Source organism: Cyanistes caeruleus, chromosome 26 (assembly GCF_971803275.1).
Source record: "Cyanistes caeruleus chromosome 26, bCyaCae1.hap1.1, whole genome shotgun sequence".
NCBI classification, from domain to species: Eukaryota; Metazoa; Chordata; class Aves; order Passeriformes; family Paridae; genus Cyanistes; species Cyanistes caeruleus.
In genome coordinates, this window is record NC_141726.1 from 5398547 (window position 1) to 5426347 (window position 27801).

General features: G+C 47.8%; 1 protein-coding gene across 1 annotated transcript in view; it reads left to right on the forward strand.

The window, feature by feature from the left end:
- Positions 1-27801, forward strand: part of MAN1C1 (mannosidase alpha class 1C member 1) — a 57857-nt gene that overhangs the window by 5422 nt on the left and 24634 nt on the right. The window contains exon 2 of the mRNA XM_086863836.1: positions 12970-13066. Within this exon, the coding sequence (XP_086719962.1) occupies positions 12970-13066 (97 nt within the window). The remainder of the gene's footprint in view (positions 1-12969; positions 13067-27801) is intronic.

Consider the following 27801-nt stretch of genomic DNA (forward strand, 5'->3'; position numbering starts at 1 on the left):
GCTCCCAGGGGCTGGGCTGTGATCACCAGTTTGCCAAAAGCAGGGCTCAGAGCAGCTCTCAGGCTGAGCTGGGCTGTCAATCCCATTATTGGTCATTTCTGACCATATCCTTTCCACAGCCAGTGGGAAAAAAGATGTCAGACCTCTCCCTTTGCCTGCACTGTGCAACTTTCTGTTCTTCCATTTGGAGAAAATGCCTTTTCTCTCTGTAATCTGGGGCTGAGCAGCACTCCAGGCCAGTGGTGTAATCCATCCGTGGTTTGGGTACGTGAGGAGCACCACGCACAGTTCCAGCTGGAAATGCACCTCCCGTGCTCATCTTCCTCACTGAGGCACGTGGGGAAGGTCTAATCCTCTGTGCTGGCCAGATGGAAACCCAGGGACTTCCAACAGACTTGCTCTGGCTGCTGGGGGTAAGGAAACCACTTCTCAGTAAAATATTTACTATGCTGGAGTGGAATTATGATCTCAAACCAGTCAGACGTGCTGTGATCAGATTGTAATTCTTTCTCTGGGGTACAAATACCTCTGCAAAAGAGAATTTCTCTGCAGTTTGAAGCAGTGGCTGGCTCTAGCCTTGCTGGAATTTTCCTTTGCTCCACACTCCTCATGCATTTATTTACTGAACCTGTGAAAGGGGTACTGTAGTGTAAATCCCACAAATGGTGCGTGCAGTGGGGTTTTTTTTTGCTTCAGTAGCCTCAGGTGGATTCATGCAAACAGAATTTAGCCCTGACCTCGAGCCTGTTTCAGCTGTAGGGGATACAGTTAATTGACTAAAAATGTATTTGTTTTGTTGGTAGAGTGCAGGAAATTTCTGGTGTGCTGTGATCAGTGCTGCAGAGCTGTTTGATACCTCAGAGCTCGCTCTGACCCAGCTCTCCCTCAGAGAGCTGAGGGTACTCTGGAATTTGGGAGCGCTCTGCAATTTGCAATCATTTGCTCTTCTCTCCCCAAATCTAGCAGTGAAAACATTTGTACCACAACAACTAAATTTGATGCTAGACTGGTTTCTGAACTGCCACTTAGAGCCAGCAGTGCGGAGTGAGGAGTGAGTGCGAGTGCTGGGCGTGGGGAAATGACTTTCTAGGATGGCCACGGATGTGCTGTGCTGAAGGACCTGCACTTTCCTGAATCACCTCAGGAAATACACATCAGCTCCTTGAAATTCTTTGGATGGGAAGATGGGTTTAGGGCAGGGGGATGGAGCCTGGCTGTGAGCTGTCAGTAACATCCCCCTGCTCTTCCATCAGTCTGGGGCCTGTGCACATCCAGGTCTTCAAATATTTACTGAAAAGCTGTCACCTGCATTAAGATTCCATCTTTCCAGCCAAAATTTTTATGGACTCATGATTAACTTTTAATCAATAATTAAATCTGCCCCTTAATGGAAGAAAGATTTTCGTGCTAAGCGTTCTTTCCTTTGGTTCTGTATGCAAGGCTCTGGTAGATGAGGTTAATCCATCATGTTTGGTTTACTCTGTGATTCTGCTTTGCACAGATTGTTGATCATTTTTATGTTTTTGAATATGTTCTCCAGTACTGAAAACAATTCAGATTTTAGATGGGCTGGCTGAGAGGGAGGAAGGGAAATGTACCTTAGTACTAAATGAGAGACTGACCTGAATATAAAACTGACATGGAGCTGTCAGAAGGAGAAGGCAGGAAGGAATTATCACTCCGGTGGTGGCCAGAGGAAATCTTGGTGCTGGGAGCATTCTGATTTTTAAACTTAAGGAAGAACCTCCATTTACATTCCCCAGAAAAATACTTTTCAGTGGATTTGGCATGAGGAGCACACACTGCCATGATTGCTGTCTTTACCCTGGGTCCCCTGGCACTTGAGCTCATCATCTGACACCACATTTTGGAAGGGCTCCAGAGGAGCTGTGGTGGGCAGCAGTGGCTGTGAGCCGCACAAAATGCGAGGGCTTTGTGCACGATGGACCCAGAGCACAGAGGGAGCTGTGCTGGAGGACTGGATAATAAACATCCCCTGTTTATGGGCCAGGATGGCACTCATTTGTACCCTGGCTAACAGGGCACAGCACCCTCTGCTAATTAAAGCAGGACACTTTGTGTTCTGCTCCTGAGGGCAGATCCATCCTGGCACCTCTGTGAAATGGGCACACGCTGCTTCATCCCTCATCCAGCAGGGAAATGCGCAGCAGAAGTGTTTCCTCCTGGGCACTCCAGCACTCCCTGGGAGGACACTGGAGCGTGAGGAACAGCAGGAGGAGGCTGCACTAAACTGAAGTGACTCCCGTGCTTCCCTTCTGCATCTCCTCATGCTGACAGCCGAGCTGCAGAGTCCCCTGGGTGAGCGAGTGTCTGCTGCAACCAAAGGAGAGATCTCTGGCGGCTTTGGAAAGGCCAATTGTGCTCCTGAGCCTCCTTCCCTGAGCTCAGAGTGCAGCTTTCTAGGAACAGGAGCCCTGCCTGCTCTCCTTCATCCTTAGGGCCACCACGCAGCCCCGTGTGTCCATCTGTGTCACCCAGCCCTGCCCCGTGTCCCCTGCCGCACCATCCTGGTCCTGTGCAGGAGCCTTTCACTGCTCCATCTCCCTGGGGCACTCTGGGGGTCAGTGCTGCACTGAACTTTGGTTTCTCTGTGACCTCTCCCCTCTGTCAAACCCAATTGAAGTTTTCCAGCTCAGGAGTTGCCGGACAGACGAGAGCGGGGCAGAAAACGGTTCCTGGTTTTATTTGAGCTAATTGTTGTCAAGGCTGGCATTGAGTGGCAGCCAGGAGCTCATTAGTTCTAATCTGAGCTCCAACACTTGCCTTGCGTGGCCCTAGAGCTGTTCTTAGATTTCCTCTCTTAGATATTGCAAGAATAAGGCAGCAATATACATTAAATGCAAAGAGATGCAGAAATGCTGCAGCACTAGCACAGGATGATGATTTACAGTGAATGTTCCTCCTCCAGAGTGTCCCTTCCCTTCAGAGGGACTCGGTGACAGAACTCCTGCTGATTTGTGGAGCAGGATGGCTCTGCAGACTGTCTGTGCTGAGAATTGGAGCCATGTTAGCAACGTCCGAGCAGCAGCGTTTGAAGCAGGGCTCTTGCTCTAATTGTGTTAACATGATTTCCCTGGGCAGGGAGGGAAGTGCAGAACCATGTACTTTGAGAAGTAACAAAGGATAATTATAAAGTAATCGTGTTTCATCCATCCTGAAACCCTCCTGCAGCCTGGGTTAGCCAGCAGAATAAAATACAAATAAAATGCTTCCAGTGGAAACGGGATGTTTCTGGCTCTCTTTCAATCTGAGCCTCATTTTTCTCTGGAGTTATCTAGGAAGGACACGTATTTATGTTGGAGTTCAGCACTGATGAACCCAAACAAACCCTTGGCTGATTTCTGGTGCTGTTTTGGCTTTCCTGAAGGCCTTTCTCCAGCACCAAGACCACGTCAGGATTGCTGAACCACCGTGGCTGTGTTTGATTATCTTATCTCTCAGAGGTTTGTGCTGGGTGCTGCTGAGCCCAAACAATCAGAAGAACACTGCTGGCTGTGGCTCTGCCCACTCTCATCGGTGGCTGCACAACAAAATAATTCAAAAGGTTGATTTCAGCTCTGGCTGGTGTAGGACGAGGCCATAGACAGCTTTCCTCTCTTGGTTCTTTCACTTCTGGCTTTCAAAGGCTCAAATAAAATCTTGAGTTGAGTGTTGGGGTGGGGTTTGGTAAGTGGAGGCTCGTTCCTCAGGCCTGAGCAGTTCTGTGGGTGCCCTGACGTGGAGTCTGCCAGCCAGGAGCTGCCTCCTGCCTCTGACTCTGATGAACCTTTATGGCTCTTTTCTGGAGTTTATTACCCACATCCTCAAAGCTGCCATTCCTTGCTTTATTCTGTCAGCAGTCCATTAGTCACTGCCATGTGATGGCTGTGCTGGAGCAGTGCCAGGACCGAGCCTTGATCCCTCTGAGGATGGGAGGCCAGGCCCAGGGAGAGCCAGGCCCCTCCATCCTGCCAGCTGAATCCTAACATTGTTCTCACATCCACCCCACCAGCCTCATTCTCATCAGAGATCCGGTGTTTTCAACCTGGTTTGTATGATTTATTGTGGGCTCTGGGACTCTTGGAAAGGTTTATCAGCCTCTGGCTAATAAATTTGCTACTGTGGTCCAAGGATTTCTTGTACCACTTTTGTAAGGTGACAGCTCTGACACGTGGCTCTAGGAAGGCTCTGAGTGAGTTTCTTGTGTCTGTTATTAGCTATTACCTGTGATAAATTATCAGACTAATCTCAGCTGACTACTTAATACTTGAGAGTTGCTCTGTTCCTCTCTTCAGAAGTTCCAATCACGAGGAACTCTGGAAAAGGGAGAGGACAGCAGTGCTCCAATCTGTCCCTCTGAGCAAGGACTACAAAGACAGATGGGGAGCAGGTGAACCAGCAAGAAATCATTAAACTAAACTCATCCTCCCAGATCTCTCCTGCTAAGCCATCCAAGTGTGAGATGAAGCACGAGGTGTGCTGGCAGTCCTCAGCCTCCCTCCTTCTCCTGCTCCAGCATTTGGACTGAGACAAAGCCAGTTTCCAAACAGATGTTCCTCCTGCTCCCTAAATCCATTTTCACAGTGCAGAACAGGAGTGATGCAGGATGACTCTTGGCCTGTATTTACATTTTTTTTCCTTCCCTTCTTCCTTTCCTTCAGTTCTCCCATCTGTTTCTGCTGTGTTTTGGGCCCCTGAGCCATCCATGTGTCAGAAGCAGCTCACACCTTGTGGGTGCTGGGGGGAGAGGCAGCTCAGCTGCTGGGCCTGGAGTGGGAGAGCGAGGCTGGAATGGGGAGAGGGAGAGTGATTTGAGCTGAGGGAACCTGGCACGGGGGGTTATTCCTTTTGTCTCTGACAGATGTGACGCTTGTGAGGCTGATCATCGCTTTTTGTCTCTGAGAATGCTCTGGAAGCGTTCCCTTGGCTGGAGGGAGCTCCTCACTGCTGGAATTGCAGCCCCCCAGAGGAGCCCAGCTCTGGTGGATCCTGATCTGCATCCACATCTGGTGCTGTGGGCAGGGAGGGTTTTGTTGGGCAGGTTTGCACACAGATACTCTGGAGTTTGCTCTTTCTCCTCCAAGCCCACTGAGGATTCCTGCCATGCTCCCACATCCAAGGCTCGGGGAGTACAAAGCCTCCTCTCCCCTCTGTTTTGTTACTTTTCATTATTGATCTGTTTGACATTTGTCCTACAGGCTCTCAAACACACAGGCCCGATACATTCCAGAGACTTTGTTTCTATTTTGTTTTTATTTTCCTTGAAAAAGAAAAGCAAAATGTTTCCACACCTTTTCCTTTTCTTCCATCTCCTTGCAGCATTTTGGGTTACTTATGGCTACAGCTCCTTTTGAGCATCCCCTTGGGCTGTGGCTCTCGAGAAATGAGAATCCTGTGCAGATGATATCTGTAGGGGAAAGGAAAAAAACAAAAAAACCTTCCCTTGTCATAATGCAGGTCTGTAAGAACAATCCTGCATCGTGTTTGTGTTTCCATCCTTCCCACTCAGCGTGGGGGGATTTTGGGGAGGAGCTGATGGATCCTGGCTCAGCTGTTGCCCATCGTTCACCTGGAATGCTGGGCACTTTCAAGGAGAATTTGTAGTGTGTGTAATTAGGGATTTACAAAGCCTGTGTGCTGTACATGCTCGAAGGGAAGCAGCTGAAATGGAAGAGCCCTCAAGGCAGCCTAAGGGAATGAGACAGTGCCCAAAATCTTAAGAGCTCAGGGAATTTCCTTTGTGGTTTGTGCTGCAGGCACAAAACCCAGGAGGGGACTCTGGTGACATTTCAAGGAGCATCATTACTAGGGAAGCAATTTTTTCCCCACTTTCCTTCCTTCAAGTGTGCTGGAATGCAATAGTGATCGCTAAGAAAAGCCAGGCTGCCCAGCCTGGAGTGGAAAAAATGCAGATTGCAGTGTCACACAATGGGTGCTGGTGGCTTTGTGGTGCTCCTGCTATCCTGTGTGCCTGCAGCTCAGGGTGTGTTGTGTTTGACAGTCATCTCCTAACACACAACAAGAGTCAGCTTGGGAAGTCACTGGGGTCTAAAAACCCCAAAACCCCTTTTATACAGACCTTAAATTTCTTCCCTGATTTCCTCCTACTTACAGCTTCTGCTCAAAGAGCTGCTTCTGCACTCAAGCAAGGGAGATCAGAACTCTTCCTTTGGTTTTAAGCTCACCTTAAGTGTCACCACTTCAATTTTCAATCCTTCCTGTCCCCTGCTATTAATTTTCCCTGAGATTGCTGCCACCATCTCCACTCTGGTGTCCCTCACACGAGCCCCAGTCACCCCTGCCCTTCCACACTGATCCCAATCCTTTCTGCAGTGTTCCAGATGATCCCTGGAGTTTCCATCCAGGGAAGAACTCAGATTTCCCAGCTCCCCTTTGCCAGGTGCAGAGAGGATCTCAGGAATTGCCTTTTGCTGCCAGCTCCCTAAACCCGGTGACAGCAGCGCCTGTGTGGCCACTGGAGGTGACAGGCTTGGGATAGAAGGAATATTTATTGTGTTTATTGCTCTGGAATATCCTGAGTCTGATCAGCTCTAGGGGCTGAGGTATCAGGGTGGCCAGGAACACAAATTCCTTTTATTCCTATCAGAATTTCCCCCTCAAGCTTTGATTCTGGGAAGCAAAAGAGGAGGCTGCAGTTTCCCTCATCTCTCCACTAAATCACCTCGTGCTTCAGTCTAGACTTGCAAATTTGTTCTCCAAACCATTGTCGGCCTCTTCCAGGCCAGCATCTCATTACAGAGCTAACTGCAAAATCAACTGCTCTTGCTGACATGTTTCCTGATTTAGATGCAGCTGGATCCAGCTGGGCTTTAGTGCCTCAGATAGCCCTAGAAGGGTTTTATTTTTTTTTCCCCCTCTTGACACAGTTAAATCTAGTTGCATTAGGAATTTAATTAGGTGTTAGTTTAATTGTGGTTTGAGCTCTTTTCTCCCATTCAGCTTTCCTAGCAGGGACTGAGTCAGGGAGACTCTTGAGTTCTATTTCTGTCCTTGCCACAGACACTGACAACCTTGGACTGCTCTGTGCTGGGCTTTTTTCTGTCCTCCCAGTACAAATCAGACTCCCAGTCCTGCTTTTCCCCTGGCTGTGGTGGGCAGGGAGTGCTTGGCCCTACAGGTCTGTGGAAAACTCACCATGACCTGGCCATCTGGGAGCAGCAAGGACAGCTTAAAAGTTCCTTTTTTTCTACTGTAACTTGCTGGAAGGTGATTTCTCCTGACTTCCTAAAGAATTCCCCCATTGTTCCAGTGATGGAGATCAGTTTTCTGAGCAATGTCTTCTGCTGTTGTGCAAGAGAGGGTGAGCTGTGAGAGCAGAAAAAAATCCACCCATGCAGCTTTGAGAAGGAGCTGCCAGGAGTCTGCAGAAAGGAATTGAAGCAAAGCAAGCCCCACTCACCTGTTGCTGGAATTGCTCTGTTATATTTACTTCCAGATAAAGCTGCCTGTGGCAAGCAATTCCTGTATCTGCCATCTCCCACCCAACTCTCAGCTGATGTGTTTGCAGGCAGGGATGGAAATTTTGGGTGAGAATCCTCCAGGAAGAGCCCCAGGGAGGAGTTCTGTACCCAGGCTGCTGCTTTAGGTGTGGAAAACGAGCCTTTATCTTGTGTTTAGGGAGAACCTGAGCAGAACAGCAGCAGGTGGTAAAAGGGTGATGCTTTCCTGAGCTTTGGGGTTCATTCCAAAGGGTGTGTCTGGAGAAATCTGCTTTTGGGGGGGTTGGCTGGTGACAGGAGCCAGCCCTGTGCTGTCTGTGAGACCAATCAGCCTGGGAAGGGTGAAATCCCAGTGCTCCAGGGACACCTTCCACCATCCCAGGCTGCTCCAAGCCCTGTCCAGCCTGGCCTTGGGCACTGCCAGGGATCCAGGGACAGCCACAGCTGCTCTGGGCAACCTGATGGACCAAGTGAGCTCAGGCTCACAGTGTCCATGCACCCTGGATATTTCAGTGTCCAGTACACCCTGGATATTTCAGTGTCCATTTCACCCTGGATATTTCAGTGTCCAGTTCACCCTGGATATTTCAGTATCCAGTACACCCTGGGTATTTCCACCCTGCCCAGTGCTGTGAGAGCAAAGGGCTGAGTGTGATTTCGATGGAGGAACCCAGAGCAGTGGAAGTTGCCCAGAGGATGTGTCAGAGTCATCAGTGGCGAGCAGAGAGGAAATAGCTGGAGTTGGAGCTGGGATTGTGCTCTCCTGGCTTTCCTTTGGGAGTGACAGGCTCAGGTTTTGCCCCTCTGCCATCAGTTAAAAGGATGAGCTTGATTTAAAGTGGGAGAAGAGAGGGGATGTTGGATTAACACGTCCCAGGCGGCGTTTGAAGGCCGATTAAATGGAAATCTCTGCAGTTCCCTGAGTGTTTCATTGCAGGCAGGAGAGAAGATGGCTGCTGGAAAACAGGCAGGTTAGCCAGCCTGCCTCCAAATTACTGGAGTTCCTGTTGGGATCTATTGGATTTACTGTAATCTTTAATTATAAAGTGTAATTACTTTAGGATGGATTACCAATGTTGGTGTCCATCTCCAGGAGTTGCTTGGTAACGTCCCTGGAGCTGCAGCTCCTCCTGCTCTGCACTTCCAGGCTTTCAAACCCAGGCAGAGGAAGCCTCTGGCTATCAGTGTCTGCCTAAATGGAACATCTCCATCCACTGGAGTGAGCACACTGCCTTTTTGTCATCATTTTGCTGTTACATAAAAGCATTACCAGGGACACGGGCCCAGAGAAGCAACCTGAGAAGTTGCTCAGCTTTCTATTAAAGGTTTTCAAATGAATCCCAGCCTTTTTATAGCATTCTGCCCTGCTGTTTGCCTGGATATTTATATCTCCATGTGATAGTACTGAAGGCAAGCAACACAAAATAAACATGATGCTGTTTCATTACCTTTTCTGCAGATCCTGAATTATACAGGTTTATGCAAGTCTGATAAGGGAAAAATACATCCATTATTCCAAATAGAAATGAGTTATCCCGATGTGTTTGGGCAGACTTCTTCCTACAAGACTGACAGCTCCTCTTTTTCTCTCTCTCTTTTGTCATCTGGAAAATGATATTTTATACAGCAGGGGGAAATAAATGGTATTCTTGCAGCTTAAAAACACAAATTGGCACAGGGCTACCATGGGGCAGCAAGGATGTTAAAGGTGGGAAAGAACAGGTCCTGCTTTGGAAACTGGTAGGACAAATAATCTGCTTCCAGCTGCAGGAAAAGGAAGAGAGGTGGGGAAAAAACAAGTTAAGAATACAATGGGGAAAGAAATATTAAAATTCCACTTGCCCCCCTGCCCTCCTTTTTTTTTTTTTTAACCCAAACTGGAAAATTCTTTGATATTTTATAGTGAAATATTTGAAGAGGAGTTGATGGAAGGAGGCTAAAGAGCCACAGAAGTGGTTGTCTTGTGAAGATAATGGCTTTGTGTAATGTTCCTTGGAAGTGCTTGAAAGGGGCTGATTGGTTGGTATATATAGATTTCATCCTTTAAGCATTTATTAATTATCCCAGTCTAGATGGATAAAATTAATCAAATAGCTGTTTGGGAATGCTCTGCATTTGGAAATCTTCCCTGTTAACAAAAGGATGGTTGGGGGAAGCTTTCTCTTCTTCCCTCTCATCTTTCTGCTTTTTGCAAGTCCATAAACCCAGAGATCTGGAGTGGTTTAATTAGGAAATGTGCTGAAGATTTGCACATCTCTTCTGAGTGAAAACGCTTTCTTGGTCAAGTTTTTTATCCCAAGACCTATTTCCTCATTTTCTGGATCTTCTAAATGCTTTTTGTTCTGCTGCTGCCTCCGTGAAACACAGGTGGCCTTGGAAGCCAGCTCCTTTTTGGGTTTGGATGGAGCAAAGAATAAGAAAAAGCTAAGAATCTAAATGGTGAAAAATGATAGTGCAGGTTTCCAGAGTTCAGTTTTGTCATTTCTAGCTGATTTTAATACAGACTTGTCTGGCTGAAACTCTCCAAAGTAACAAGTGACTTACAGGTGAAAGAAAAGAAAGAGCCATCTGACAAATGAAGTTATAAATTTGGAAGTCTCTGCTGTAAATCAGTTGAGACCCAGAGTGCTTTGAATACCAGGGCCAAATAGATAATTGTCTATTAGGTGGCAGATGGCTCAGTGGTGAGAACAAAATCTGAAATTATGGATCTATTTCCATAATTTTTGTGGTTCCGGTGCCATTTTTCAAATGCAAAGTGGCACAGTGTTAACACTGATGTATTGTGATGTGTCAGGACTGGAATGGCAGAAAATATTCACTCCTAATCCTGGTGCCTCATCAGAAATGAGCCTGGAACACCTCAGCACATGCATTCCCCTCCCTCCTGCACCTCCATCCCTTCTCTTCCAGCCTGGAATTTGGAATCTGTGCGCAGAGGAAGCTGCTGAGAATGTGGAGCCCCCATTTTTAGGGTTTTGCTGCATCCCTTGGGTGGTTTGGAAGCTGAGGTGCTAAATTTGGACTGGAGAGGCAGCTGCAGGGAGCCAGAACGGGCAGAGTGGTGCAGATGCTTTTTTGGCTCTTCAACTTTTCCAGTTGCTGCTTTTTTGGAGCTGTCAGCGGAGAGAGGAAAAGCTCTGGGATGCTGCTGGGAGATGAAAAGCTGCCACCTTCTGCATCCTGCCTCCCAAATCTGCGGGGTTTAAAGGCAGCCAGCACAGTGTGCTTCACCTGAAGGGAGCCTGGTGAGGTGAATCCCCTGCCTCCCTGCTGAGCAGCTCAGGACTGAGCAGAGGCACAGCTTGAGACAGAAATCTTTTGGTGAGGGAACTTCTTGCAGCAGCTGGAATGGCTGAATAAGCAGAGGAGAGCTGCACGTGGTGGCTCCATCACAACTCTGAGCCCTGGCTGAAGTGGGGCACTTTGGGGAGGAGGAAAGGAGATTTTCCCTGATGTGGCTGTTGGAGGCTGAAGGGAAGCCCAGGGTGGTTTTCCATCCCCTCCCTGGCCTGGAGGTGTGTGCAGACTCTGGGTACCAGGGAGCTGTGGCTCACCCTGCACCTTCTGCAGTGGAGGGGTTAAAGAAGTCCAGGGAAGGAAATAACTTTAAATGCCACACTCAGCTTAAAACGAGGTTGACTCAGAAATACAGCGTGAGGAGTTTTAGGGAACAAAACAGAATCATTTCCACATCCTCTGCGTGTCCAGGCTCCCCATGGAAGGGAGGGTCCTCCTTCCTCAGCTCTGAGAGGAGAAATGAGCCCAGGAGGTGCCTGGCTGTTTCCTTTTGGTGCTGCTGGCTGTGGGAATGCTGCCTTTAAAAACACCATCCTTCCTGTGACAGCCTCAGGATCCAGCTCTGACACATCAAACCTGCACCCTGCATTGCCCAGGGACAGGCCAGAGCTCCTCAGAGATTCACCCTGTTGCGTTCATGAAGAATGAGAACTTCCCTTCTAGAACCTGCTGGATAAATAAAAATAAAATAAAAACCCAGAGATTTGGCCAAAATAAAGTGAACACCTCAAGTCTTCTGCCTGGGATGTGTCTGAGTGCATTTGGGGAGAGTTTTTTCCCCCCCTCCCTGGGTTATTATTCAGTTTCCTCAGCAGAGCTCTCCACTGATTTAATCCATCCCACACCCAGTTTTTAAACCCCAAATTGGCTTTATTTGTTTGTCCAGCATTCCATCTCCTGGTGGTGTTGGAGCCTGAGCGTTATCAATCAGTTCAGCAAATGTTTATCCTCCTCCATCTGAACAGCTCCAGGAAACTTTACTTTGGAAGCTTGATGTTTAAAAAGGAGGGGGGAATCTGGGGATGTGGCTTTTTGCTAATTAAGGAGGATACTGCCAGGGGCTTGTGATGTTGGGTTAGTGAAACACACAGCTGGAGGGAAGAGTAAGAGCTGAGATGAGAGGAGGAATTTCAGACCAAAGTAACCTGCAGGTTCTGATCCTGAAACAGAGCAGCAAATGCTGCTGCAGACACGAGATGGGAGCGCTCTGTGGAGGAAGAATTTGGTTTAAACTGTCATTTCCCCTCAAAAGCCTGGTCTGAGGGAAGCATTTCAGACTTATCTTTGTTGGAGAACATGCTTGATTCTCTGAAGCCCCTTCTTCCCCTTTGTTATCTTTTTTCCCAGGGATTGAATCAAAGGATGTTCAGGTCAGCGTGATGCTGGGCTGGAACTGCTCAGAGCCAGGCTGGGGGGGTGCGAAAAATCAGCTTTATTTAAAGCACTCCTTGGAAGCTGACAAGTCCCACTCTCTCCTAAAGGACATTTGTAGGTTTAATTTTTCCTCCCAGCTGGAGCCAGAGGGGCAGGAGGACAAAAGAAGCTGTGATGTGTGTGTGTGTGTGTGTTGGAACTTGCACAAGCACTGCCCCACAGCCCCCAGGGGAAGCTCAGGGTGCTGGGCCCCAGCTCAAAGATGCCAAAAGGAATTGTTTGAGTTGGAAGGGGCTGCTCAGAAATCACCCAGCCCATTGCAGAGCTCTCTGAGGAAAGCACGGTGGAGTTTTGATAGAAGATAAGAAAATGTCATGGATTTGGTCTTTGTGAATGTATTCTTTTAATTAATGGAATGAAAACCTCTGTGCAGTCCCTGAGATCGGTTTCTCCCTGAACTTGGGGACAGATCAGCTTTGGCCTTACATTCCTAACCCATTTTAACAACCATTCTGAAATAGGGATGCTCTCAGAAAAAGGCTGGAAATTCAGGGATGGAGACAGCTTTCAACAAATCCCATGTGGTTTGCAGGGCCAGGGTGGAAAGTGGGGTTTTGGTGTGAGATGTGCCAGGTTCTTCACCAGCAGTGATGAGCTGGAGACTTCATCCAACCTCTGGATGCAGCCCCACTCCTCGTGTTCAGTGGGAATTAAGATTTTATCATTAATGGCCCATGGGTTTAGCAGTGAGTGGGAAACTCCCATCAATTCCCAGAGCTCAGGTTTGCAAATTCTCACTTGTGCTGACTGTTTTCATTCCCTTTTCCCCTCCCAGATGATGAAGTTTGCCTGGGATAACTACAAGCAGTACGCCCTGGGGAAGAACGAGCTGCGCCCGCTGACGAAGAACGGCCACATCGGGAACATGTTCGGTGAGTGGGGCTCAATTTACTGCAATTCCCCTTTTTTCTGAGGATTTGAAGGTCACAAGTCCAGGGCAGTTTGTCTCTCTGCAGTGTCTGGCACAGCTTTGATCTTGTCCCTCTGGCTGTTGCAGAGAAGCAAGGCTCTGAATCCCCGTGCTGGAGGTGACCTGTGCGTGTCCAGGGCTGGGAATCTCAGCCCTTGAGGCACCTCCCAGTCCCAGCCTGGCTCACCTCTGTGCAGAGCCAGCACCAAATGTGCTTGGGAGCAGTGCTGAAATCAAAGTGTCTTTATTAAAACATGAAGCCAGCCCTGAGCTGACAATGCTGCTATTTGTCTGAGCTTGTAGGCTTCAGGACCCGACCAAATTGAGCTTTTTCTCTCTCATTTCTCCACTGTTGAGCAAGATGTGAATTCCATGAAATATTGAGTGAATCAATATTAAAAGCTCTTTATACTCTGTGCTAACTGGCTTGTATAATTTTACTCTTTAAAGCAGATTACCTTTTTTTATGTGAGCCACTTTCAGTGCTATTCCCCCGCTCATTCTGGTGGGATACTTGTTGTGGTTTTGGGGTATTTGTTGGCATTTGGGGATGTAAAATGTCTTTTTGTTGCTCTGCACTCAGAGCTTTTCCCTGCTCTGCTCCCTGAGCACAGCACAATGTGCCTCAGCAGCCCTTCCTTTCCCTTCCCTGCCCATCCCTGGGGAATTCCTGCTGTGCAGAGGGCTCTGGACTCCTTTCCAAGGGATCTGTGTGCAGAGATGATCTCCTGGAGCTCCTCACCCACACCAGGGCACAGTAGAGTTCCTCCGTGGGCAGGAGCTGATTTCCCCAGTGCAGAGGATGGTACTGAGGCTTTGGGGAATGCTCCCATCCTCATTTGCACTCTGTGGGTGTCCAGGTCCTTCTCCACATCAGCTCCAGGACCTGGGGGGCAACTTCCAGCCTGTGGAGATCTGCTTTGTGTGGAGCCCAGCCCTGATCCTGCTCAGCTTTGGGGGCTGAGATGTGGGGAAGCGAAGGTGGGAATGGCATCAGGTGTCTCTGACACCATCAGCCTGGAGAAGAGAAGGATTGGGGTGACCCAATTTTGGCCTTGCAGGACCTGAAGGAGGACAAGAATGATGGAGAGACCATTTCCCAGGGTGTGGAGTGACACAAGTGGCTGCAGACTGACAGAGGGCAGGGTTAGATGGGGTATTAGGGACAATAATTTGCTTTACTGTGGGGGTGTTGAGGCCACATCTGACTCACAGCTGGCAGGGCTGGTCTGCAAGGAAACCCCCTGAACCCTTGGGGAGGTTCAGGGAAGGAGCTTTGGGATTGCCATGGTCTGGGTGTGAGCAGCCACTGCCCCTGGCCAGCCCCTCTCTGCCAGGAGCAGATTTGGGTGGGTTTGGCCTTGGCTTTGCTCTTTCAACCCCTTCCAGCAACAGCCAGGTTGGGTAATTGAGAATTTGCATGGAGTTCAGCAGCAAGTTGAAACATTTTGCAGCTCTTCCACTCTGGTGAGCTTGTCAAAATTCCTCAAAGGAGTGTGCCAGTAAACAGTCAAAAATATTGAAAGCTTTAAAATGCATTTATCATGCTAAAACAATTGACAGTACTTATGCTTGTTTGTAGTGTGCCTGTGAGCACTCTCAAGGAAAAATGCTTTGGAGCAGGAGGATTTGCAGACAATTGCAGAAAAGCAGCTCCGTGGTACATTTCAACCTTTCCATGGGCTTTTCCTCCTTCTGAGTGTGCCTGCTAAAGGAGGGCAGCATCAGACAATCCCTTGGTGCAGCCCTCTCTGTCCCTTTTGCCTTCAGAGATGTGAGAAACGAGGACAGGGCACAGTGTGGCCTTGCTTTGTTGCCCATTCCCCCTCCTGTCACATCAAGTGTCTTTTTATTCCAAACTCCAGATGGAAAGGAGGCAAACCGGGTGCTCTCCAGGCTGGAAATGTCAATATTAAGCTGAGATTTCTCTGCAGCTGCTTCCATGTGGGAGGGGAGGAACCTCTTTGGGGCTATTTTTGAGTGTGTTTGTGTGCATGGGAAGCAATCAAGTTCCTGAAGGGTGATTAAATTTTGCTGTTGTGGATGTGCTGCTGCTCACTTGGAGCCTTCAGTTTGGCAGCCTCAGCCTGGGGGGAGCTGCTCTGGATCAAATATTCCCTCTAGTCCAAGCAGAAATAAAAATGATCTCTGAATTCTGCTCCTACGGAGTGTCCTGCTCCTCCTGCCAGCCAGGAGAGAGCATCCTTCCCCATTTTCCTGCCCAGGAAGGAAAACTTGGATCCCCAACCCCATTAATCTCTCCAGAAATCCAACTTTGCCACTAACCAAGTATTTTCCAGCTGCTCCACAGGCAGCATTCCCCCTCTCCTGGACTTTAATCTGGTGACTTGCTCTCACGTTCCTGCTGGTGCTCGATGTTCTCCAGCTCTTGTTTCTAAGGCATCACTCTCATCAAAGCCTCTCCCACGTTTCTGGACGGAGTTTATTCTCACAGAACTCCTGTGATTGCTGTCATTTACAATCACTGCAGCTCGAGAGCCCTTTCCTTAAACCCACAAGCTGTGCTCCTTTCATCAGCATTAATTATTCATCAGTGATGCTTGTGATCAGAAGTGCCACGCTCAACAGCCCAGCCCGTGGCCTCCAGTGGGGTAAAGACGGTTCAGGCTTTGGGATGTGTGATGATTTCCCTGGAAATGATGCCCTGGAAGTGCTCCACGAGGGTGGGGGGATGATCTCTGCTGGAACTGGAGGTTCCAGTGCCTCCAAACCGGCTGCACGGCTTGGGGGGAGGGTGTTCAGGATGTGAAAAATGAGGTTCACTTAATTTTTATAGAATTTAGAAGTTTAATAAAAAAGACAATTAGGAGATAAAAAATAAAGTGAAATATACAGGTAGGGCTGGGTGTCTCAAAGGATTGTCCCTTAAAAACAGAACCCTGCTACATATCCATAAATTCTCACACATATTCAGACATTCTTCTCAGGATCTTTGGGGTTCTTCTGTTCAGTTTTCTCTTGCCCCCTTCCCAATAGATCAATCTTCTTGAGATTTACATTCCCTGATCACAGAAATGCAATAAATTCCTCCCCCCCAGAGTTCTGGTCACTGCTGGCTTCATCTGGATAAGAGAATTTACAAATGCAGGAGTTCTCCAGCTATTTTTTTCCTCAGTCTTTGGTTTATACAAACAAAAGCAGTTTTTATTTTAATACTATGCCATAGCCCAACATCTATGTATTATACCACTATTTCTAAATTTCATCAATAACAGAAATAAAGAAAACTCTATTAATACAACAAAAATTTCTCATTCTGACACACATAACATTCATTTTAATATTTGCAAAAAGCCAACAATATAAAATGTATCTATAACAAGGATTATCTGCAGGATTTCCCAAGGAAAAGCTGCAGGATTCCAGGCACTGCTCAAACCAAGCCCCAAACCTTCTGCTTTAGGAACATTTAAGGAAAATGCCACAGCTGAGCTTGAGGCTGGAGATGTGCAGGTGCAAATTCTGCTCCCAGTGCTGATGCAGTTATTATTTTAACCCTTGTCAAGCAGCTCAGCACTGCTGCCTTTGGTGCTGGAAGGATTAAATCCAGCGATGTTTGCAAATGTTGGCTCCCTCAGAGCAGGGAGGGCAGCTCTGCGTGTCACAGCCCCAGAAATGCACCTGTCACCAGGAGCTCCAGAGCACTGCATTATTATTCTGCCCACTCCCCAGCTCTGTCAGAGCCACTTATTTTTTCTGACAAAATGTTTTTAAAATCCTGTTAGCTTTACAGAGCTTCTGTAGCTACGGGAGAGTGAGCTGGCATCTCGTTCTGCTCGTGCATCAGCTGAATTGTCAGTTACATTTTGATTGCACAGTCTTTTAACAATGATAAGGTGAGAAGCCTGATTTTCAGATATCTCTTGAAGTGTGCAGTGCTGGCAGCAGAAGAATCTTTCTTTGACTTCTAACCTGAGCCAATTTGCTCTCAAATCAGTGACAGCAAATAAATATGGAACCTTGCTGTGCTGTTAGGTGTTTTTCACCACCTAAATGCACGTTGTTTTATTAATTCTAGTTTAAAAATAGCAAGCCTTAACCAGGTTTCTCCCCTTTTTTCCTCTTTCCCCACTCCCTATCATGCCTGAAATCACGAGTTGCCTTGTTGCAGCCATTGCTCCTCTCAGCATATGCTGAATTTCTGCAGCGTGGCGAGGCTGGTGGCAATCCAAGTGACAACTGTCACAGGCAGGACAGTGCCAGGTCAGAGAGCTCTGCCAGCAGCTGGACTGAGAGGACAGGAGGTGTTCACACCTCATCCTGCAGCAGGGCTCTGGTGTTGCTCCACGTTTGATTGCCTGGTGACAGCGCAGAGTGGAGGAATTCCTGGATAAATCCGTGGCTGTGTTTGTGTGCTGGGCTCAGACTCTGCCCTGAGCTTTGGAGACAGGAGGTCACTGGCCTCAGCTGCCTGGAAATGGGGCTGGTTTGGCTCTTCAGGATGAAAAAAAGGGGATGAAATGGCTGGGGAAGAAAAGCAGTGAGCACAGAGAGACCTCTGGAAAGGACAGAACCGATTGTCCTGAGGTCCAGAACCTTCAGGTTTGTTCTGCCTGGCAAATGCCACCGCACTTTGTCACTGCTCGGTGGCACTGTGACCTGCCAGGCTCAGGTCTGGAGGGAGATTCCAGGAATCCCACTGCAAATTCCAAACATCCCCACTGGATTTAACACCCCCAAGCTCCTGTGACAGCAGCTTTTAACAGCTCTGGGGTGCTGGACCCCAAAATCACCCAAGTGCCAGGGTTGGTTCCTCCAATCACCCAGCTGAACCAAAAATTTTCCCAAATTTGAACATTTCCTGCCTCCTCCATCCAGGATTTGGCAGGCAGCAAACACACCCACCTCAATTAGAAGCAACAGGTCTGTGAATATATAACAGAGGAGAGGTAATTGAATGAAAATATTAATTCAGCAATATCCCAGCTACCCAGAAGAGAAATGGGAACCTCCAATTGTGCAATCACTTACTGCACCTTTTCTGTCTCTGGGTCTCTTTCCCTGTGATCACAAAATTGCAAAACCCTGGAGAGTCCTTTTATGTGATTAAAATAATAATAATAATAATAATAATAATAATGGCACTCTTAATTTCTGTGATGAATTATGCCTGCTGCCTATTGCACATGACAGTGGATGCTTGGCTCCATTAAAGAGAAAAATACCTTGTAATGAAGATGTTGCTGCAACTCTGTTGTTCCCTGGCATCATCATCATCTTTTTTTATTTTCTTTTCTCATGTATAATGTTCCCCAGATGAATCATTTTCAGGAGGGCATTTTGAATTGACTTTGGCTTTTGCTGTCAGTGGAAACTGCAGCAACAAACTTATTTCCTGGCAGCAGGAATCAGGATGTCCTCCAAATCCCAAACTCACTGGAGTCTGGCTGCGTGTCGGAGCTGACATTAATCCCTGTTGTGGGGTTTTTATTTCCCCTCTTTTGAGATCACTCCCAAGCTAATTGATCCATCAGGAGATCTGTCCCCACTCCACTCTCACCTTGGGTCCTGGTGGCTCAAATTAGGCTCTGCCTAAAACCCACACGGGGGTTTAAGCTGATCACGGTGGCTCAGCTGACTTCTCAGCTTGAAATATTCATTTCAAAAGTTTAAACAGGTCAAAAAACCCAATGTTTCACCTCCAGCCCTCCTCAAACACCTTTTGTGTTTCAGCATCAAGCCCTGGTTCTGGGGCTGGGCAGGGACTGCTGAAAAAATGTCATTTGGACCGAGTGGGTTCATCTTAGATTTACATCTTAGCAAAGAGATAAAGTCAGAAAGGAGAATTGGCTGGAAAAGCTGGGACCTGAGAGCCCAGGGTGGGGGAACGGGGAGCCCAGAGTGGGGGATTTGGGAGCCCAGGCTGGGGGATTTGGGGTCACAGGTTGGGGGATTTGGGATCACAGAGTGGGGGATTTGGGAGCCTAGACTGGGGGATTTGGGGTCACAGGTTGAGGGATTTGGGATCCCAGACTGGAGGGTTTGGGAGCCCATAGTGGAGGATTTGGGGGCTCTGGACAGCACAGCTCAGCCTGGGCCTGTCCCAAGCAGCAAACTGGGCAAGCTCCTCGTTATCTCCACACAACCCCATTAATCATCCCAGCTTCCTCACGAGCTTCCTGAACTTTCCACTGACCCCAAACTGAGTCTGGAGCTTAATGAGGCCTAGAAGTGGAGAGAGCGCCTTGGGATTTGTCAGAAGTGCTTGGCGCAGCAAAACGGGGGAGAAAGAAACAAAACAAGAAATAGAAAAAACAACCATTAGAGTAGCAAATGGCAGCAGAAAAAGGGAGAAAATTGCGTTGAGCTGTGAGTGGAGAGGGTTCTGTGGGGTCTCTGTGGGCTGTTCCTGAGAGAGGAACAGGCAGAGATGTGGAGGAAGCCACACGTGAGCGGCCCCGTGGCGGAGCACGCACGGAACAATCAGGCTGGAGCTATTTTTTAAATCCTTTTTTTTTCTATTTTTTAAACCTATTTTTTTCTTTCCAGGCTCTGGGTGGATTTTAAAACACAGCAAGCTCATCTTTAAGATTTTTTTCCTTCTTTTCTTTTGATATTTTCTTTAAGCACCCCATTATGGATGTTGCCTGTGCCTCATTCTGGACACTAATTATGCGGAAATAATTGTCTAATCTTCAGAGATATTGAGCGTGTGATTAAAAGGCAGCCAGCTGAGAGTGGGTGGAGTTGGACTGCTCACAGATCCAACTCTGGATTAGGAGGATTTGGTGGCAGCTCCACGGCAAAAGCTGAGTTGGAGGCTTGGCACTGGTTTGAGCAAACATCCAGCTCCAGGGGCCTGGGCATGGCCCTGAGCTTGGGAATCCCAGGGAATGTGGGGCTGGATGGGGCGTGGAGCAGCCTGGCAGGGTGGGAGGGGTCCCTGCCCATGGCTGGGATGGGATGGGATCCATGGGGTGGGATCCATAGGATGGAATCCATGGGATGGGATCCATAGGATGGGATCCATGGGATGGGATCCATGGGATGGGATCCATGGGATAGGATGGGATGGGATCCATGGGATGGGATGGGATCCATGGGATGGGATCCATGGGATGGGATCCATGGGATAGGATGGGATCCATGGGATTGGATGGGATGGGATCCATGGGATAGGATGGGATCCATGGGATGGGATGGGATCCATGGGATGGGATGGGATGGGATGGGATCCATGGGATGGGATGGGATGGGATGGGATCCATGGGATCCATGGGATCCATGGGATGGGATGGGATCCATGGGATGGGATGGGATCCATGGGATCCATGGGATGGGATGGGATCCATGGGATGGGATGGGATCCATGGGATCCATGGGATGGGATGGGATCCATGGGATGGGATGGGATCCATGGGATGGGATGGGATGGGATGGGATCCATGGGATGGGATGGGATCCATGGGATGGGATCCATAGGATGGAATCCATGGGATGGGATCCATGGGATGGGATCCATGGGATGGGATCCATGGGATGGGATCCATAGGATGGAATCCATGGGATGGGATCCATGGGATGGGATCCATGGGATGGGATGGGATGGGATCCATGGGATGGGATGGGATCCATGGGATGGGATGGGATGGGATCCATGGGATGGGATGGGATCCATGGGATTGGATGGGATGGGATGGGATCCATGGGATCCATGGGATCCATGGGATGGGATCCATGGGATGGGATGGGCTTTCAGGTCCCTCCCCACCCCAACCACTCAGGGATTCCATAGGGAGGTAAATGCCAGAGCTGGGGCTCCTGGCTGCCCTGCTTGGGCTGAAGGTGGTTTTTGGGAATGTTCAGGGCCAGCTGTCCTCTGGCCACTGCTTGCAGTCGGATTCTTTATGAGATTTTTGCCAGAATCACAGAACTAGGCTTGGAGAATTCCTTTAAATTCCTTTAAACCCAAGCACTGACCCAGCACCACCCCTGTGTTCACCACTAACCCACATCCCCACATTTCTGAGCGCTCCCAGGGCTGCTGACTCCACCACTTCCCTGAGCAGAAGCTTCCAACACTTGATAACCCATTCACTGAAGAATTTTTCCCCAATATCCAACCTAAACCTCCCCTGAGGCTGTTTCTTGTCCTGTCCCTGGGTGCCTGGGAGCAGAGCCTGACTCCCCTCTGGCTCCAGCTTTATTCCAGGAGGAGTTTGCAGACCCCCCTGCACCACCAGGAACTACATAAAAAAAAAACAGAGCAGGTTAAGAATATTTTAAAAATACATTTTTAGCTATGCCTTTTAATGGTGGAAATATCTTGAGACTCGTGGGTTTCTTACCTTTATCCCTCTTTTATTTCCCTTTATTCAGAGGAGATGGAAACTGTGCAGCAAAAGCAAACCCACTTACTTTGGTTTTAATTCACTTGGTTTCCACTCCTGAAACTTCTGAAGAGATTAAACAGGTTCCAAACTGGCTTTGCTGTGTTGGATTTCACATTTAGGACTTAACTGCTTTATCACATCATTTTGTGCTGCTGCTGAGGTTTCTTTCCAGTCTCATTATGGATCTCATTGGATATTCATCTGGATTAGCATTAGATTTTGACATTTTTCTATTCACCTCCAGGAGATCATATATCAAATGGGTCCTGCTACAGAATTTCTTCCTCTGTAATTTCTCCAGGTGCTTGTTTCTGATTTTTTTTCCTATCTCTGCTGCCTTTTTTGGGGGAGAGAAGTCCCTTATCTCACTTAATCAGTGGGTTTAACTTCCTCCCACAGGACATCAACTTTCAGATTTGTCACCGCTGCCGGGGCTGGCTCTGTGTGCTCAGAATGCTGTGGCAGGCATTTGTCACTCCAAGACCTTTATGCTTTCACAAAGTATTTCCTTTTAGCCTCCCAGGATTGTTCCTGTCTCTAGAGAGGGTTTTTTTGGAAGTTCAAGGAAATCCCTTAGCCTTTGCTTGAGGCATCAGTGTGAAACACAGGGAGGATTTTATTTTTTTGGTCTGACTAAAATTGTTCATCCTTCTTCTGATGTTTTATTCCCAACACCACTTCTGCACCCTAACACACTTTATATGCAGCTCCAAAACAGGGGGGAAAAAAGGGAGAAAAAGTTCAGTGCAGGAAAATGAAAGCGTTTTGAGAGAAAGTTCTAAAGGCAGAGGTCGTTTCCTACTAATTTCAATATAGACAGAATTTATCTCTCAGGTACAAACACGGGATTAAGAACACCTAAGTTATTCCTGTTGCTCTCCACAGTGCTTTCATCTGAGCACAGGATCATTCAGATCAGAAATGGGGTCATTTCCTCACAGAGCTGGGGGTGGGAAAACATAAACTGAATTCTGAACTGGGGATCAGCATCGAACACAAACTGAATTCTGAACTGGGAATCACAGAATGGAACACAAACTGAATTCTGAACTGGGGATCACAGCATCAAACACAAATTGAATTCTGAACTGGGGATCACAGAATGGAACACAAACTGAATTCTGAACTGGGGATCACAGCACTGAACACAAACTGAATTCTGAACTGGGGATCAGCATCGAACACAAACTGAATTCTGAACTGGGGATCACAGAATGGAACACAAACTGAATTCTGAACTGGGGATCAGCATCGAACACAAACTGAATTCTGAACTGGGGATCAGCATCGAACACAAACTGAATTCTGAACTGGGGATCACAGCACTGAACACAAACTGAATTCTGAACTGGGGATCAGCATCAAACACAAACTGAATTCTGAACTGGGGATCACAGCACTGAACACAAACTGAATTCTGAACTGGGGATCACAGCATCAAACACAAACTGAATTCTGAACTGGGAATCACAGAATGGAACACAAACTGAATTCTGAACTGGGGATCACAGCACTGAACACAAACTGAATTCTGAACTGGGGATCACAGAATGGAACACAAACTGAATTCTGAACTGGGGATCACAGAATGGAACACAAACTGAATTCTGAACTGGGGATCAGCATCGAACACAAACTGAATTCTGAACTGGGGATCACAGCATCAAACACAAACTGAATTCTGAACTGGGGATCACAGCACTGAACACAAACTGAATTCTGAACTGGGAATCACAGAATGGAACACAAACTGAATTCTGAACTGGGGATCACAGCATCAAACACAAACTGAATTCTGAACTGGGGATCACAGCACTGAACACAAACTGAATTCTGAACTGGGGATCACAGCACTGAACACAAACTGAATTCTGAACTGGGGATCACAGCACTGAACACAAACTGAATTCTGAACTGGGGATCACAGCATCAAACACAAACTGAATTCTGAACTGGGAATCACAGAATGGAACACAAACTGAATTCTGAACTGGGGATCACAGCACTGAACACAAACTGAATTCTGAACTGGGGATCAGCATCGAACACAAACTGAATTCTGAACTGGGGATCAGCATCGAACACAAACTGAATTCTGAACTGGGGATCAGCATCGAACACAAACTGAATTCTGAACTGGGGATCACAGCACTGAACACAAACTGAATTCTGAACTGGGGATCACAGCATCAAACACAAACTGAATTCTGAACTGGGAATCACAGAATGGAACACAAACTGAATTCTGAACTGGGGACCACAGCATCAAACACAAACTGAATTCTGAACTGGGAATCACAGAATGGAACACAAACTGAATTCTGAACTGGGGATCACAGCACTGAACACAAACTGAATTCTGAACTGGGGATCACAGCACTCAGGGATGGGTTTACAGCAGCCTTGATTGCTCTGGTTCATCTCCATTTCCAAGCTCCACTCTGCTGTGTTCTGCCAGGAACAGAGGGAACTCGGGAACAAAGAACCTCAGGATCAAGGTTTGCCTGTGCAGGAGGGCACAGCTTTCATGGACTTCTCCTTCAGGCAGCTGGAAGTGGAAGTTGCCTTCAGGCATTAAAATTAACACCTTTTGCCTAGGCTAGAACGTTCCTTCTCTCTGTTGGCAGGCTCCATCCTGGTTGCTGTGGGAACCAGCATTTTTAATTTCCTGACTTTTGTGTGTACATCCCAAATTGTCGCTGTGATGTTCTCTGTCACTGAGGTAGCTCTGGGAAAGGTTTGCAGGGGGATGGAGACATCAGGGAGGATTTTATGGAGCTCTTCCTTCCCTCAGGATCGCTCTGCTGCCTCTCCCAGGGGCATTTCAGGTGGATTTTGGATTTTCTGCAGTTCCCACTCGTCTCAGGAAGCAACAAAACACAAAAATACCAGCGAGGGGTTTGTTTGTGCTTCTCTTCCCGAGGCTGGAAAGGCCTGGCAGGCAATTCTGCCTCAGTGCTTTCCAGCTTTAAAGCTTGTCCTGGTGCCTGACCCCTCTCTCCTGCAGAATTAAGCTGTGACTCCCTGGCCTTTCCAGCTTCTCCTCCTTTGCAGCATCTCCAGAATGTTGTCAGGTTTCCTCCAGCCTTCTCCCCGCAAGGCTGAGCAGCCTCAGACCTAGGCAGCTTTAATTGCAGGTCACATTCCTCCTGCTGAGCCCTCTGGAATCTCCAGATGCAGCTGGAAGGAGACTCTGTGCCCTTTCTTGTGCGAGAATTCATCATTCCTCATCCTGGGATGGGCTTTGCTCCTTTTTCCCATTCCAAAGTCGTTGGTTTGAGCTGGAAATCCTTGGTTTGAGCTGGAAATCCTTGGTTTGAGCTGCATTTCCTGGGTAATGCTTTCACAAGAGTGCTGCCTCACCATTTATTCCTTCTGCTTCACGGTTCGTTGTGCTTCCCCCGGGGCAGGATGCGCCGTGTGGCCTTATTGAATTGCATCCCCGCTTGTTTCTGACTATTTTCCCAATTTGCAGAGATTATTTTGATATCTAATCCTGTCAAGCAGCATACTGGAGAGCATTTGGAGGCTTTCAGCTGGGGTCTTGTTGGTGTGACTTTAACAATATGGGAGAGGAAGGGAAGAACACGGACAGATGGTCCCAAAGTGATAGAGTTGCAGTGGTTTAATGTGTTTGTGCTCGTGGTAATGGACCATTTGCATTCTCCTGACCCACTGCATTCACAGAGAAAATGTGTTTAGATTCTTCCATCGGTGATTATGAAGGTTCCAGGCTCAGCTCATGGCAGGTGCCAGGCCCCAGGATTAATGAATTAATCCTGTGAATTCATTTTGAGGCCAAGGGTGGTTTTGTTTCTTTATCACTGAATTCTCTCCCACGTTGGCTGGTGTTGAGGACAAGATCATTTCTGGGAGGTGATGTTTGCTGGATGATTTTTGTGGATAAAACCACAAAAGGAATGGTTTTACAGCCCCAACTTCAAGGTGGTGCCTGCTCTGCAGAGTCCATCCAGAGCAGATCAGATCTGAGAGAAAATTCACTGTCAGGAGTTCCAGGCTGTGCTGTCATAACACATCTGCCACTTTTTGGGAAGTGTGTTTGGGAAGCAGAAGGGCACCTTCTTCTGATTGTTCTAATGAAGCATCTCCCCTTTGAATTGGGAGGTGAATTAGCAGCCTGTGCTCATTAACTGCTACCTGTGGCTCTGGCAGAGCAGGATAATAGCTGCAGGTAGGACGTGTGTGTTTGTTTTAATGGGCCTCTTGGGACCCCTCACATTAAATGCTGCAGGTCCTCGAGGAGGTCTGTGGAGGAGCAATAAATTGAATATAATCAGATTACCTTTAACCACTCTAAAATTAATTTCAAACAGCCAGGACAGGGAAGGCACCAGCAGCGTTTCGCCCCAGCTGTTGTCTTGTGCTTAACCTCCTTGAACTGCTCCTCCCAGAAGCGCTCCTGGCTTGTCAAATGACCCATCTTTGTCAGAAGTAATTACCTCTGCCAACATCTGAGCCCCAAAACCAGGAGGAAAGCTCTTTCCCAGAGGAGCATTTCAACGATGATCACTTCCAATTTCCTGCTGAGCTCTCCCAGACCCCCAGAGCTGCCTGTGTGTCACTGGAGACAGATGGGAGGCACGTGGAGAGTGGATTTGCAGCATCTCTGCTGTATCAGGGATTGTGCTCCCAGCTCCAGGAAAACCTCCCCTCCTCCAAAGTGACACTTTGAAGCAGGAACAGTTTGATCTGAGCTCCAGGAGGTGTTGGAGTCGTGCAGGGATGAACCAGAGCTGGGTGGTGGAGGATCACTAAATGTTGAAAGATGGTTGGAGAAACTGGGGAAAAGAGGATTAAACTGGGGAGTGCTGCCAAGTATTAAATATTTAAGAATCAGTTGGCAATAGGTGTTTATCATACGTCAGCTCTCCCATTCCTCTTAAGGAATAATTTATCTGAGGGGCTGGTGCTGTGAATAGTGATTCATTTTTGTGCTGAACACCTTTCTTCTCTTTTTTTTTTTTTTACCCAGGGCATAATAAGAATATTGCTAACCCCAGCCTGCCCTCCTGCAGACTCTGCCATGTCCCTAAAGGAGCCCAAACTCTCATTTTGTGTCTCTCAGCCATCGCTGGTTCAGGGCAGAGCTGCCACCGCTGCTTCAGCTTGAACGATAGCCTTAATTCTCCAGGGGAAATTGATATTTGAAAAACATGAGTGGTTTGTAATCCAAAAAAAAAAAAAAAAAAGCCGTTTCTTCCCCAGCTGGAACACAGTCTCTATTAAATTTGATTATAGCAGCCTAAAAGGCAGCACTTGAAGCTGCCTGTCTGGTGCCAGCTTTACCTGTGCAGCCCATATGCTGAGGCTGGCATTCATCAGCACTTCCCCAGAACCTGGAAGATCTCTCCTGTTGACAGCAAAAAGCAGAGTGAGCTGTGGTGTGAGCCAGATGTTTGGGTGATTTCCCTCATGCCAGCCCTCAAAGTTCCTTTGCTGGAGGTGGGAGGCTCAGCCTGGGTTTGGCAGATGGAGATTTCGGGGTTGTGCTGCCTCTGATGTGTCCTGGGCTCTGCTCCTTCCCAGCTCCAGGATTCTCTGCTCTTTTCAGGGAATATCAGCCCTTGCACCTTTCCTTAGGGAATTGTGATTTTACACACCCAGGATGAAGCTGGAGTTGGTTTGGGCGTGAAGCTCAGAGAGCAACGGGACCTCGGCGTGGTCTGAGCGATTCCCTGTGTGATTCCATAAATTCATGGAATTCCAACAGATCCAGAATTTCCTCTGGAGCCCTGGGAGAATCTCCAGGGCCAGGTGATGGATAGATGAAGAGGCTGTGAATCTACCAGAGGTGGTGAAGTGGAAGAGAGCAGACCAGAAACTGAAATCAGGGAGGAAATGGTGTTTTGGGGTGATGTGGGGTGGGGTTGGCAGAGGGACCTTGGACCAACACCTGGACAGGAGAGCGAGGAAGATTAATGTGGAGAAGATGGGAAAGCAACCTTGGCCATGAAGTGCTTTTTGATGAGGTCCCTGAAGTGTAGGTGCAGTGGTTTATTTGGAAAGCAAAGAAAAATGAGGTTGCTCAAAAGCTAATGGACTTTTCTCTTTTTTTTTTTTTCCCCTAACTCTGCAAGAGAATGTGCTGATACAAAAAGAAATAGATCTTCTTTAATTCTTGGACTACTTCTTTGTCCCCTCCATCTCTCTCTTCTGCTTCCTTGTTGCTCAGATGTAATTTGTTTAGTTTGCCTTAAATAAAGGGAATGCAGTTTCTCTGTGTTAGCTATCAGGTTCACAGACAAAAAACTCAATAAATAAGGCACTGGCAGGGCTGTAGCTCAGCTCTGGTGTTTCTGCTTCATCTGCAGTAGGTACCACT